Source organism: Periplaneta americana, chromosome 16, assembly GCF_040183065.1.
Source record: "Periplaneta americana isolate PAMFEO1 chromosome 16, P.americana_PAMFEO1_priV1, whole genome shotgun sequence".
Classification (NCBI taxonomy): domain Eukaryota; kingdom Metazoa; phylum Arthropoda; class Insecta; order Blattodea; family Blattidae; genus Periplaneta; species Periplaneta americana.
The window spans coordinates 151,778,739-151,794,959 of NC_091132.1; the positions used below are offsets into that span (position 1 = coordinate 151,778,739).

General features: G+C 35.5%; 2 protein-coding genes across 3 annotated transcripts in view; one reads left to right on the plus strand and one right to left on the minus strand.

Annotated features, from left to right (window-relative positions):
* The window catches only part of LOC138691346 (zinc finger protein 665-like), a 474,208-nt gene that overhangs the window by 343,293 nt on the left and 114,694 nt on the right, over positions 1-16,221 (plus strand). The gene's annotated exons all lie outside the window — the stretch shown is intronic.
* The window catches only part of LOC138691347 (32 kDa beta-galactoside-binding lectin-like), an 84,542-nt gene that overhangs the window by 66,001 nt on the left and 2,320 nt on the right, over positions 1-16,221 (minus strand). For both annotated transcript variants that reach the window (XM_069813241.1, XM_069813240.1), the window contains exons 2-3: positions 14,708-14,843; positions 1,739-1,952 (exon numbers count right to left, since the gene is read on the minus strand). In XM_069813241.1, coding sequence (XP_069669342.1) covers positions 1,739-1,952; positions 14,708-14,843 — 350 coding nt within the window. The remainder of the gene's footprint in view (positions 1-1,738; positions 1,953-14,707; positions 14,844-16,221) is intronic.

The following is a 16,221-nucleotide window of genomic DNA, read 5'->3' on the forward strand; positions in this document are numbered from 1 at the left end:
GCACTCTTCAGACATCCTTACAGGAGCTGTCTAAATGGTTCTCTGACTGGAGATTACTACTCAACATTACCAAGACAGAAGCTAAAATCTTCTCTTTAAGGCCTATTCATAATCCACCTCCTTTGGTTCTTCTAAATGAACAAGTTACATGGCTCTCCAGTCAAGAAGCTGTCAAATATTTGGGAATATTATTAGACACGAAACTTGCATGGAATGCCCATATAACTCGTCTTGTCACACTAACCTCTTCTAGAATTCGAAAATTATACCCTTTGGTTAATAGACGTTCACAAATTGGATTGGACTGTTCAATGCTACTCTACACCTCGCTTGTACGACCTCTTTTAACTTATGCTGCGCCAGTGTGGGGGACAGCAAATAAGACACACATGCATCGCCTACAAGTTCTCCAGAACAAGTTCCTGCGTACTGCAACAAATGCCCCCTGGTTTGTAAGAAATCAACAACTACGTCAAGAATTGGGAATTCTTCCACTAGAACAGTACAACCATTCAATATCAAAATCTTTCTTCAACAAACTTCCTGGTGTTCCTGGAGCTGACATATAACATTGGAGCAAGATCTTGTCAGCCATCTCGACTTAAAAGGAAACTCCCTCAAGACATCCTTCTTAGTGATACTGAGGACTCTTCATAATTTAACACAGAAAATCATCATAATTTTGTTCACATAATTCACTACAATGTTCAATTAATTAATTTAAATTAGAGGAGCCTTTAGAGCCAACCTCAGCATGATATTCTGCATGTTTGCTGGTCGACCAATATTAAACATTAAAAAAAAAAAAGTAGTTTACAATGGCACCTTCAATGACCCATGTTCTCATTTGAAATTTCGAATTTGACCACAGATACCCCTACTTCCGGTTTGTTACGAGAAAATGGTACTACTATCAATCGATTCTTTACATAGGTTTTGATTATCAAATTATTTTATAAACAACCGGTATCATATAGTTTCGAGATAAAAAGACTGATACGGATGGTCTGAAATACCCGGTATATACATATATGTATGTATTTATTCACACTACAAATGGGTAAATATCCGGTCGCAGTGGTAACTAATTACACTCCATAATGACAATATACATACTTGTATGCATGCATACATGCATACAAGCATGCATGCATACATACATACATACATAACTACATACAGCCAGTGCCAGCATTTCTGGCACGTGTCCTTGAATAAAAAGCCAGTCAGTGAGCACTTGTTGGCAGTGCAGCTGAGAACGCTACCACTTAACACGTCACGTCAGCAATCTTCCCACTGCGTCAAAGGCAAGACATTCTCACTTCGCGTTTCTGGGGTGTGTCTTTGAGTAAATTGGCCAGTCAGTGGCATCTGTTGCCACTTCAGCTGAGAGTGGTACCACCTGCCAAACACATGTGACGTCAGCAATCTGCGAATCCCAGTTATCAGCTTTCTCGCCCACATTTTGTTGCAAAGATAATATACTCGCTCTTAAGTTCTCATTACATATTTCACACTCCAGAATCGGTGGCACTGGCAGCACATACATACATACATACATACATACATACATACATACATACATACAAACATAGGCCTACATATGTACGTGTGTACGTGTTTGTGTCTATGTGTGTATGTGTGCTCTGTGTGCCTGTGTGTGTGTATGTATGTATGTATGTATATATGTATGTATGTATGTATGTATGTATGTATGTGTGTTTGTCTACGTAAGTACCTTAAATTTGCCTTCTTCCGATTCGATGGTAAGTTTGAAATGACGTCCGCTCTGCAAGTGGACGCCCGCTATCGTATGTGGTGTACCCCACTTCTCCATCAGGAATGAATTGAGCACAGCGATTCTGTGGGCCAAATTGAACTTGACCTGCAACGCCAATGATGCCTGTTCGTCGAACCGTTTATGCTCTGGAGCCAATAAACTAATCTCAATCCTGGAACAGAACATTCACTTCATAAACGTTGTTAACAGTTGTAATGTTTCTTCAATAATTTTTCTACTGCTTTGTTCGCTCGCCAGTTTAAGTGAAATTTCACAATTTAAAATGAATTAGGCCTATACTTTTAACATAAAATGCTTCCATTCCAACTAAAATATAGAAAAAGTGTAACGTTTTGATATGAAAAGTTCACTATGACGGAACTCTTGGTAACATATATGCCCAGTTTCTGGAAAGACACTTACCTGTACATACAGAGTTATCTAAGATTTAACGCGCTGTTATGTTTGAAACGAGTTTCCAAAACAACAGTTATCGTCATCTTTACAGTTATCTGTGATTCAACGGTAACTGTGGCTTAGCCTGTAGTTACCTGGCTGTTAGTACTGTTTCGAACAAATACCGACATGCAGCGCTACTGCATTACTGTTTCGTAAACTATAATAACTAATATTAAATAATAATATAAACCGGAATTAATTAATTTAGTATATTATCTGTATAATTTAAAAATATTGGCGTTTTATTTACGTAACTTACGGTAAATGTTCTACTGTCTATGACATACCTATTAGGATAATAATGTGTGTTTGTAAAAACAATTTCGAATATCTTAAACTTAATTTTTTTCATAAACTTCAGATTCAATGTCGTCAGTAAAGGAATATTTTATTCTTGAGTGTTCTACCAATGCCAATCGTATTTCGGTCTCCGAAAAGTCCATTTGAACACATGAAAGCATTCATATGGACCAATGTAACGTATTTTACAATAGGCCTACCAATATGGCTGCGATAACCACCACAGCTGACTGCGGTTACAGTTTTGTAGCAGAAATTACATCTAGCCCTCTCTCCACTAGTATTAGGGTAAGGTTGCGTATATCGCACCTCTTTAGCATTTATAATTTTTATTGAACAATACAATTTTTATTTTCTGCATTCCTTTACAGAAATACATTCCCAGAACATTTACCTTTCATGTAAAGAAGAATCCTTGAATTTGATTTAATATTTTTGAAGTAGAATGACATTTTCGAAACACTTGTCAGTGGTGCCATTTAGGCAACTAGTTTCCTAAATAGCACCTGCGGTTTCTTAAATCGCACTTCTTTAACTGCAGGGAACAGGATGAAGGAAAGCTTTTAATATTGAATATATTGAACAGTGTTTAATATTAATAATGTAATAAATGCAAATTACAAGTTTATTGAAATTAATGAAAGGGAGTAACGCATCTTCAAATGAAATTGAAAAAATAGAGCATAAATTACCTAACATTTAAACTTCCTGAATGAGTTTTTTATTGTTATACATTTGCCATGTGCTTCACCAGGCAGTTCAAACTGTAAACTGCGTCACCTTTTCTCCACGATTATCTCGAAGCCACCTAAGAACTGCTTCATGATATTAGCTATGTTAATAATGTTTGTGCGATATGAATTTTCAAGTTTTTTCATGAAATATTTTGTTCTGCTGCCATTGCCATCCTCTACAAGCGATACTGATTTTTTCCTTCTTCATTGAAAACTCGATACCGTGGGACAATTGCATTGACGTGTGCACAGATAGCGCAATTACATCTAGCCCTCTCTCCACTAGTATTAGGTAGGTCCTGTTGCTGGCGCTATTGCAAGGATCAAGGAAGTTTTAAAAAATGCATAAGTAGTCACTGTGTACTACACCGACACGCCCTCGCAACGAAAAAATGCCAGCGTTATTAAAGCAGGTACTAGACAACGCCGTCAATATTATCAACTTTGTTAAGGCACGACCTTTGCAGTATAGGCTACTTAAAATCCTGTGTGAAGATATGGGAATGGTTGTACAAATTATGTTACTTGGCACACATTTTTCAAAAATGAATTCAGCACATATATACAAAGTAAACGGGATACTATATTCGATGCTGATGACGAAATTGTCGCACTGAAGAAAAAGATAGCGTTCTACATAGAAAGCGTCGACAATAAGGATCTTACGTTTCTCATTGACTTCAAACTTTATAGAAGAAAATAACATAACAATGAATGTCTCATTCATAGCAATAATGAAAGAACACCTTGATAATTTGCTTCAAAATATCAATTCATATTTTCCAAGGGACACTCGGGAATCGATTCTAAAGAAATATGAATAGATTGTAGATCCACTTCCAGTGATGTCAAAACCAGCAGCCCTCATTGCTTCAGATATGAGGTCCTTATAGACATGGTTTCGAACAGCCATTGTCAGGCATAATTTAAAAGCAAACCATTTCCCAAATTTTGGGCTGTTAGGGGAGGATCTTTTGATGTTAAGTTCAGAAGTTAAATTTCTCTCACTGCCTTTTGGTACTGTGTACCTCAATGAAACAAACTTTTCGAGGTACACGGCTACAAAAACAAAATATCGAACTTGTTTGGACACAGAAGACGATATACGTCTTCAACTGACTTCTATGACACCGACATTGACAAACTCTGTAGCAAAAAACGGGCACATTCTTCACATTAACTTCGGGTGTACATGTAACATTGTAACATTTTTTAAATATCTTAACTACTTGTTAATATCATTTTTGTAGATTTAAATAAATTATATCCAGTACTTTTTTGCTATTGTTTCCTTTATATATTCATATTCATACTTCCATTTATGTATCGTGTGAAATATACTTCATAGAACGTAGACAGATAAAACTAAAAAGTAAACATTTCTTGGGGCTCCACGAGAAACTTTTTTCTTCAAAAAGGGCTCCGTGGCTGCAAAATTTTGGGAACCGCTGATCTATAGGCTGGGCCTCTGAATATTATGACGAGGAAGCTGAAATAGGAGCACATCATTTTCCCGAGATAATCTAGCTTTTAAATTTTTTGGAATGGGTCGTATAGGTGGACATACAGAAGCAGCACTTTTTTCTATGGCAGGTTTGAGTGGCAAATAAAATGTTTGAGCTATTCGACAAATAGTTCACTGTTGATGTAACCTGAATCAGAGCAAACAAATAATGATCCTGGAAGAACACCAGCTGATAATGTAGAATGCACTGTTTGACGTTTAAAAATTTTCATAGGTGGCACAAAATATCTGGTGCGCTTGTACAACACACACTTGTTGTATTAACGCCCTTTTCACCACTTGATATTGCATCCACCTGATGCATTCCTCGTTCAGTTAAAATTTTTGGGCCTTCTTTTGTACGGCTAGAATTGCTACAGTTCCTCATATCGCACCGGTGCGAATTAGGCACCTACAAAGTGGTGCGAATTAAGAAACTACGTCATAAGTTATTATTTCCTTCATTCTAACCTATAATCACCACATGTTCGAAAATCGTACTAAGTTAAATGTTCTTTAATATTTCTTTTAACCTATAACATCTTAAGATAATGGATTCCTTTGCATACAAATCCGTTATTTAGTTACAAAATGTTAGCTAAATATACATCCACCTGAGCGATTATATTAAATACTCTATCACCACGTTGCTAGCACAAAGAAGTGGCAGAAATCAAGTGACATGGTGGAAGTTCATATGGTAGATTTTAACAGTACCACTAGATGCTACACTACTACAGTAACTTGTTTTAAACTAGCAGTGGTACCATTTAGGAACCGGTGCCATTTATGCTACTCTGCTCTATTTACGTCGATGATCACACCAAATACCAACAATTATTGCCTTTTTAATCATATTACTATTGAGATGGAAGTGTACATGTACACTATCGTTTATCTCACGGTTCCTTAATTAAAAAGCCTTGCTTCTACTAGTACAGAGCTCACTGTCATATTACGGAAAACATCTGCAAATTAAATTAATTATAAATAACTAAAACGGCACTAACAAAATACTAGTGGAGACATCTATGGACAACAAGATTACTGAACTTGAAGTTACCTCAACTGTTATTTACAAGATATGATAAATCTACATTTAACTTATCGGAAACTCATGGAAGTTATCAGTGCAGTCAAATTTATAAGTGCAGTTAAGTAACTGACAGTTAACTGAGATGTGCCAGAAACCGGGCAATAAAAAGATGTAGATCTATGTGATTAGCTTCGTGCCTCGTGGTTTTCCATAAGATCCGTCCCGTTCCATTCTTTATTTTAACCCAGATAAGACTGACGTCCTATATATAGGACACCGGACGTTTTATTTTTTTTAGCATTGTTGTGTAAGGTTTTCATAGTCGGCAATCATGACACCATAATTCTTATGTGTTGTAAATTGCCTCCAATTTTTTCTATTATGTTCAGTCTGTCATAGTCATTGTTGTTAACATATTTGTGTGAGTCATGGCTGTGGAACAGAACATGTTGTTCTCGAAGTCTGTATATATCACATGCTATAGATATAATGCTTTTGATATTGATAGGGCACACTCGTATGATGTACGTCGTATATAATAATTCATAATTAGATTCAATTTTTTATTTAGTGTTATGCCATATCATGATAAAGTTAGGCGTACTACATGTAGTACGTCAGTCATAAGAGGGGACATTTCGTGAGACTGATGGTACTCATGTTATTATAGGGGGTTTTCACTAAATGAAGCCTTACAAATGATTCAGGACGGCCAAGTTGTTATACCTAAGTGCAATAATATTTCCATCACCATTTTATCACCAAAATACGCGTGTGGTAACGTAACTGATTAGGATTCTGGTGATGAAAATAACCCTATAATTGACAATATGCCTGGTAGTCAGTTGCGAGCTGAGACGGAAGTAACCCTCAACACACAAGGAGAGGGAATGGGTGATTATGATGACGAAAGTCATAATGGTGGTGATGAACATAGTAAAGGCGATGGTGAGAATGGCAGTAGAAATACTAGTGATTCAGCAACCGATATACAGATGAAGAGAAAGAATAATAAATTTCAATTGGGAAGAAGTTGACATACAGCAGGGAAATGCTATATTTTTCAATTTCCGTGGACACAGTTTCAAGATACTCTAGAAATTTGAAGAAGAAAATATCATATATCAGCCCAATATCATATATCAGTACAACAAAAATATGGGTGCACCAAAACATCAATCTGTACAAAACATCTATTAGAAGCAAGAAATGGTACTTTAGTCTGCATTGACGTAGCAGAACAAAATGCATGGCAGCTATACAAGATAAACTCCAACGAAAAACTCGATCATCTTGCAATTCGCAAACGTCTTGTCTTATCTGTTCTCGAATCCACTGCTCGACATGTACACTCAAGCGGTAGACCAGTGGTCTCAACTCACTGCACTTTCGGGCTATCGTCTCTTACCCGCAGGTGCATTTGTGGCTGCTGGCGGGTATGCTCTCTACATAATCCTGCTGCACTTACCCTTTACCCATTTCAGCGAATGCTGACGACCACTGCGGTAGACCATCTCATCTAAGACTGAGCAAAAAGATTCAAGGTTTGATGGAAGTAATCTTTTTTTGTGTTATCTCAAGAAAAACAAACTCCATGCAGACAGTGTCACACAAAGACAACAATAATATGTATGAAGTGTGATGTTGGTGTACATGTAAAATGTTTTATCACGTATCACACACCATAAACATTCTCGGAAAATACAATAATCTTATTGTGTGTGAGTGATGTTATAATTTTGTGTTAATTTGATGTATTGTTAAGCTAAAACGACTTATGTCATATAATGTTTTTGCATGGGGATATAACTGACGTCCTATATATAGGACTATCTCGGATACTATCGACATAAAAAATTTAAAAACAGCTTTGTTATGTTATATCAATTAGAATTTAATAATTCATACAAAAAAATTATATTTTTTTTAACAAAACATAATTCAGTCTTATCTGGGTTAATGTGCCTCAATCGTCGACTCATCTGCCTGTTGTTTGTCGGAATGGGCCTTTTTCAGTTGGTTATTTAATGACATTGTATCAACAATTAGATTATTTAGCTTGGTGGAATTGGTAATAGCGAGATAGTATTTGACGAGATGAGGCCGAGAATTCGCTGGGAAGAGCTTTAAAAGAAATAGGCCTCAGACCTACATTTTCACCACACACATTTCCGTATTTTCTAAACAAAAGCCGTAAGCTAATCTGAGCCTCGATTTTCGCGTGTTGGCATGGGGACTTCTGGTCAAGCTTGCTGTCAGTTCAACGATTATTTTGTAAATGTTTTAAATAAATTGGGCATACATCTCCAACAGGCTTCCTATGTGGAGAAAAAAAATTCTACATCGTACTCTTCAAAATGTATCTTTCTTGTCACAAAATAGGAAAAAAATTAAGTCATTACCAATGAAAAAATCATTTTCTCTCGGATACGATGGCATACCGGATTCCGTAATGAAATATGTTCAATGAATAGCCTATACAGAAATAAAGCTACCTGATGTTACGGTATGCTTGCCTTTTTATATTGTTGTCCGACAGAATGAAAATTTAGCTATTTTTTCCTCTATATATATATATATATATATATATATATATATATATATATATATATATATATATATATATATATATATATATTATAACATCGTTCCCGGTGTATCAAAAACTTTACCTATTTTCGTGCGCATGCGTCGATCCACCTCCACCTCCTACTTGAATGTTCGAGGGGAGGGGGATAGGGTAGTGATCGTTGTTGGAACGGGAAGTCAGTTCTCGACTGGCCCTGAGACGGACGATTAAGAACGTGGAATCAGCTCAGCTGGAGGAATCAGCCAACTTAAAATTGACGTTAGAATCCGATAAGTATACACCGGGAACTTGATACTGTGGTTGTGAGATGGGACATGAGTGGGTTAACAGTTTTTAAAAGATATCTAAAATGGGGTTGTTGTTCAATGAAATAGTTTGGTTATTTGTTTTTGTTTGCCCGAAGGTTTTGTTGTTATTCTATATTAAGAGACATTATGATGCAGGGAGATGTTGTTATTACTTATTGTCTGAAGTCTGAAGTTTTCTTGTTAATGCCCTTTTAAGATAGAGATCATAATTAAAGAGATATATTTTTTTGTTGGTGAATGTTTTTTTTTGAAAGAGATAATTATAGTGAAGGGAGGTATTGTAATTTTGGGATTCTTTTTTCCTTTTCTGAATTCATTCTGGTTTTCCAAGTTCCTTGCCTAAATATTTGTGTGGTTGAGGAGGCGTCACACTACTTCTTGACATCTGCAGCTCCTTCTTCATTTACAGTAGAAGCTCTCTACTGACAATATTCTACGTGCTGGAAATCTGAAAGAACCTGAACTTGGTCTATTTATTGATATAGTTAATTACACGATTAAAAAAATAAGAATATGAAATTAGAAGCAGAGTGAGCGATTGGTTTCACTCCTACTTAAGTGGCAGACAGCAATTTTTTCAAGTAAATTCTAAAACCCAATTATATCTCTAATAAACAGTGGCATTCCAGATGGATCAATCCAAATTTTATGTCTGCTTTTTATATATTGATCTTCCTCTAAACATTTCACAATAGAAATTAATACTATTGGCCTGTGACACAGATAGGCCTACGTGCTTCTCCAATAAAAATTCCAATTGTCTTGAATCAATAACAAAGTAATCAATTTCACAACTACAACCCTGGCTAAAGATTAACAAAATTATATTAAATACTGATAAATAGTATTTATAGTATAAGAGAGTAAAATTGCATTTTATGCGATCTTGGAAAGTTTAGCGCCCGAGGCGTAGCCGAGGGTGATAACTTCCATGAGAGCATAAAATGTGTTTGCTCTTGTATGTTATACATAATTTTATCCATCGTCTACACTGAAATTTTATTACTGCTGTCTAAATGTAACTTTCAATTGTATGCCTTTTTTTTGTAATGTGTTTTTTGATAAGTGTTAAATGAATGAATATGGATTTTTATTTTTGCTAATGTTTTGGTTGTCACGGAGACAGTGATAAAAAAATTAATTCATAACTGCGAATAAAGCCATTCTTTAAGTTCTAAAGACGGTGAAAGAAAGACGAGCTTACATACCAATTACGGGTAAACAAATTATATTTACTTCAATCAATATTATTGCACACCACAATTTTTATGCAAATTAAGATTGGAAACAAATACAGTTTTTGAAAGGGCGGCTACCGACTCTCTCCCGCGGTTAATTTTTCTTCCCTATGCACCCCGATGCAGTAATTGTAAAGATATCGATTCCTTCCGCTCCGAAGAGAAGCTGCTGGAATTAAATACTCCTATTCTCTCCCGTAAAGTCTGGCTGAAGGGTGGGTGTCATGGTCTATTTGTTTTTGGTTCCATATCGTTGCGGACATGAATGCTCTAAGTATACTAGTATCCATGTAAGCAATCCATCTGTTAGTGAATATAAAAACATCGTAATATTTTCATTTAGAATTAACTAAGAAAAATGTAGAAAATATTGGTTCAAAACAGTGTTCTCGACTATTTCCAACAATATTTGCACTTCCTTAATACAAATAAATGCACATGCACATAAATATAAATATAAGTCGATAATAAAGACATCAACCGATTCTGTCGTTTAATTTTGTGTTGGTAATATTGAACGAGTTAAAGGGGGTGTGACATGTTTATTCGTTATACCAATGCATTGGAGTGTACGCAGTGACAGACATACAAAAAATCATAAGTGAAAGGGGCAAAGCAGTAATTGTGTTAAGGAATTACAAATTTAGCTTCCAAAAATATTGAAGGATGTTATTAGGAGGCGAACTTCTACTGTGAAAACCTGTAAGCTTTATAAAAATTGATAGGACAAAACGTGCAACATAGTCATGATTGTGAAAATAATGCAAAATTACACGGACAAATTATTAGAAGTAGAATAAGGAGAGCATATTCTTGACAGTCCGAAGTCAATCAATCGACAAGATTTTTAAACATATCAAGAGTATGGATTGGTTATTTTAGTTATATCCTTGCAGTTTGTGTAAAGTGTGACGGAAAAATGTATGTCTGGTTAAGGCATGGAGGAAATCGGACAGTCCGAAGTCTATGTACAGTGTGATGGAAAATTAGCGGGAATCGGACTACAGTGAATTCAAATAACAAAAAATTAGGAGAGAATAGGGCTGTACTCTTTGTGGGCGGGGGGGGGGGAATCGCCGTCCCCCGTTTTGAAACGACTACAACCAAATTCCGGGTACTTGGGTTGATTATGGTCTCACATGGGAGATGAACAAATTAGTCAGACATTTATGTCAGACTTGTTATGCAAAAAGAGCTCTTAGCTCGGTAGCAATGATTTAAATATTAAGAACAGTATACTATGGTAATGTATAGGCCTACTCAATATCATACGAATTTCCTTTTGGAGAGTCGTCACTTATTTTTTAAACTTGGTTCTTTAACGACGCTCTATCAACTACGAGGATATTTAGCGTCGATGAGATTGGTGAAAGTGAGATGATTTATTTTGGCAAGATGAGGCCGAGGCCTCACCTTAGATTATCTGACATTTGCCTTACGGTTGGGAGAACCTCGGAAAAACTCAACCATGTATTTAGCCCAAGCGGTAATCAAACCCGCGAACGAGCGCAACTCCGGATCGGTAGGCAAACTCCTTAGTCGACAGAGTTACGCGCGCAGATGGCTACTTATGGTAATGTAACTCATTAGCTTAGATAGGAAGTTCGTACCAAACCAGTAGATTTCAGTTGAATATAGTGAAGAGTATACACGTCACCCGCGCCTCGTCCTGCTCCCGCCCGCTACAGACGATACACAGTTCACATAAACAACACATAGTATCATTGTGTGGAGTCGTGAAAAAAATGGTTTATTTAACGACGCTTGCAACTGCCGAGGTTATATCAGCGTCGCCTTTGTGTCGGAATTTTGTCCCGCAGGAGTTCTTTTACATGCCAGTAAATCCACTGACATAAGCCTGCAGCATTTAAGCACACTATCGACCTGGACCGGGATCGAACCCCCAACCTCGAGCATAGAAGTCTAACGCTATACCAACTGCGCTACCGAGGCCGACTACAGTCGTGAATAGTTTGAATATTATTGTTAATGTATTTTAATAGTTTAGGTTTTGAACAAAGTGAGCTATTCTATTATCCATTTTGAATCAATTAATTATATTCTATTATTGTATTATTTATTTAATGTTAATATTATGCATGATTCCAAAAAAGTAAACTCATCTATTATCAAATAATTATGCAAACAGGAGTGTGTAACACGTTTATTTTTTCCAGGGTTATTCTTCGTTGAATGTTTTTTGAAAGACTAGTATGTTTATCAGCCGTTAATACTAGTTTGTTTTGCAAGTCTGTTGACGTTTCGTGCTATTTTGCTATTATGCATTCGGTTGCGTTACAGTTCAACTTCATTCAACTTCACAATTACGATACGAACTTAATAGCTGTCATTACAATAGAATTGAAAAATGATCTTGAAAACAATTATGGTTTTAATATTATGTGCCACATAGGTCTACGAGATACACTATTAGATTCACAAAGATGTTGTTCATCTGATGATAGTAAGAAATACTGTATCATATTTCAAATTTGCTCCAGTAACGTCTTGTGACGTAGAACGAAATAATATTTTCAGAGTACAAATCTCGTTTTTTTTTTTTTTTAATAATAAGGCAAGAATCATAATTGTATACTTATGTTATTTTTATGTATGAATGGCTAAATTATTTTAGACTGGAAGTTACGAAATTTAAAATTAAAATTATTGTTTTTTATATATTAATCGTTTATTGTTTTCTTGTTCTAAGGCCTTGAACGATTGGAGCACAAGTTTGGTTATCACCCGGCTGTACATGTTTGCCGTTCTAGTTCATTGATATTGACAGCTGCGCTATTACTTCTAATTTAGGAGAGTTATAGTCCAAGCTCACACAACTTAATAGTTTCGATACCAGCTTCCTAGGTCTGTTCATTACTATCATACGAATTTCCTCTTTGAGGGTGTTCACCTAAGGTAATAGATGTATTTAAATGACAAAAGAAAATTGTAAAACTCATGACGATCTTACCAAATCAATATTTAATGAACTAGATATCTAGCCATTTTCCTGTATATATTGTCTTATACAAACTGTCAAGTTTATACACAAAATTATAAACAAATTCCGAAAAAAAAATCGCTATTTTCATATCGATGATACACACCTGTATATCACATCACAAATATTAGAAGCTTAATAGGATTTCTCAAGAAGGTGTGATCATTTTTAATAAACTGTCACAGCGGCTTAAATGTCTAAATCAGGCGGCATTTTGAAATACATTTTACAAATATATTCAGGATGAACCTAAGTAATCTCATTAATTTTAAGGGATTATTCTTTGAAATATTTCACACAAAAAAGTTTAATACAATTTTACTCGCTTTTGCTTCCATTCCTAGATAAAAATATTGTTTTATATGAAATATTTCACAGCGTGTTTTGGAAAAGCTCTTGTTAAGTTCTCCATATGCTAAGTCAATTTAAGAGAGCAGTGAATTATGATATACATCTTGATTACACAACTTTTAACACTGTATCACTTCGGAATATGTATGATAAGACTTTCTTGTGTTAAATTCTAACGTACATTGTTTACATGTTTCGACCTATTATGGGTCATCTTCAGAACTGGTCGATGTTGGTCTTGGCGCCTCTTGTTTTGTTTCCTGTGAGGTTGTGTTCGTGTGGTGTAAAGTGGAGTCAAAGAGTGTATGTGTTTTGAAATTGAGTTGTGTGTTGAGAATTTTATTGGGGTGTGTTTTTGTTTGTCTGTATATTTCATATTGTTCTAGTGTGTTTAGTTTCTGGCTTTTTGGTTGGATGTGTAGTATTTCCATGTCTGTGTTGATGTCTCTGTAGGTGTGGTTAGCATTTGTGCACTTTACACCACACAAACACACCCTCACATGAAACAAGAGAAGAGACGCCAAGACCAACAACGACCAGTTCTGAAGATGACCCATAATAGGTCGAAACATGTAAACAAAGTACGTTAGAATTTAACACAAGAAAGTCTTATCATACAAATTCCGAATTATGATAATAAATAATTGAAAGAATTTTAGTTTTCTCCTTTAAATGTGCAGAAATTTGATCTGAACAAATATAACTTTTCGTTCTGCAAAGGAATTTTAAAATGTTACATTTGTTCGGATCAAATTTTTGCAAATTTAAAAGACAAAACTAAAATTCTTTCAATCATTTATTATCATAATACACCGATCTCTTAGAATGACTGAGCATATTAGGAAATAGATCAATGACATTCCCAAAAATTGCCATGAAATGTTTCATATAAACCAATTTTTGTTTGGGAAAGGAGGCAAAAACCGACCACAATTGTATTAAATTTTGTTGTTTGAAATATCTCAAAGAATAACCCCCTAAAATTAATGACATTACTTACAATTCACCCTGTATAGAATGACTGGATTTCTCTTATCAAATTTAGAATAGGTGAACCTAGATTTTTTATATTTTTTATTATTAATTACAGGTATTATTACTTTTATTTGTTGTGTCAATTTCTATGGTCAGTAATAAATTATTTTTAATATACATTAATTTGTTTTTGCCACTTAATACAGTATGATTGCCCTCAATTATTTCTGTAATTTCTCAGATATTAAACCATTTAGATTTCTAATAATTGTAGTACTGAAATAAATGTTTCACGAAGCCAAAATATGTATTTGCTTTATGGCGAATAAAATATCTGTATATGTATTATGATTTTATTATAAAGTGACTGCTGCATAATTTGTTCGTCTGAGTTCTATCACATCATTTTCGATATTATTGGATATACTCACGTTGAAGTATTGCCATGCACACGGCCCTCGACAGTAACTGAGAATCCCTGGCTCAGGCCTTGTTCGAGCGGAGCGATGTGTGTACCCGTGCCTTTGAATGCGAACACTTCGCGAGCAGCGAACTTCCCGCACGAGTCTGAAAAAATAAGAACAGCACGGTTGGACTGGGTCCCATGTCAGATATATTCTTCTGACACTAAGGATATACCGTATCGGAATAAATATTTGCAAGGTTTACTATGCCGTATATCTTTACATAGAACTAGGTCATGCTAGAATTGAAACAAGGAGAATGAGAAGATAACGGGATGAAAAGAAAGCAAGGCGAAGGCAAGAAGAACAAAGGGAATGCGAGTAGTACAAGGATAAGACAAGGAGAACCAAGGGAAATGCGAGAACGAGGGAAATATGAGAATAAAGCGAAGACTAGGACACCAAAGCGAAAACAAGGTGAACAAGAAGACAAAGAGACAAAAGGAGAAGACAGGGAAAACAAAGCGAAGACAATGACAGCAAGGACAAAGCAAGAACAAGAGGGAGAGAAGGAGAAGACAACGAGAACAAAGGGATTAGAATGAGAACAAATAGGACCACAAGTATAAAATTGGAATAGGGAAATAAGAGTAATACAAAGAGAACAGGAAGAATTCAAGGAGAACAAGAGTAATAAAAGAAGAGCAAGAGTGTAACAAGGAGAACACAAGGATAACAAGAGAAATACAAAGAGGAAAGAAAGAATTCAAGGAGAACAAGAATAAGAAAAGAAGATAAGAGTAGAACAAGGACATCACAAGGATAAGAAGAGGAATACAAAGAGAACAGGAAGAATTCAAGGAGAACAAGAATAACAAAAGAAGAGAAGGGTAGAACAAGGAGATCACAATGATAACAAGAGGTATGCAAAGAGAACAGGAAGAATTCAAGGAGAACAAGAATAAGAAAAGAAGAGAAGAGTAGAACAAGGAGATCACAATGATAACAAGAGGAGTACAAAGAGAACAGGAAGAATTCAAGGAGAACAAGAATAAGAAAGGAAGAGAAGAGTAGAACAAGGAGATCACAAGGACAACAAGAGGAATACAAAGAGAACAGGAAGAATTCAAGGAGAACTAGAATAAGAAAAGAAGAGAAGAGTAGAACAAGGAGATCATGATGATAACAAGAGGAATAGAAAGAGAAGGGGAAGAATTCAATGAGAACAAGGGTAAGAAAAGAAGAGAAGAGTAGAACAAGGAGAACACATGGATAACAAGAGGAATACAAAGAGAACAGGAAGAATTCAAGGACAACAAGAGTAAGAAAAGACGAGAAGTGTAGAACAAGGATAACAAGAGGAATACAAAGAGAACAGGAAGAATTCAAGGAGAACAAGAGTAGGAAGAGAAGAGAAGAGTAGAACAGGATAACACAAGGATAACGAGAGGAATATAAGGAGAACAGGAAGAATTCAAGGAGAACAAGAGTAGGAAGAAAAGAGTAGAACAAGGAGAACACAAGTATAACAAGAGGAATAC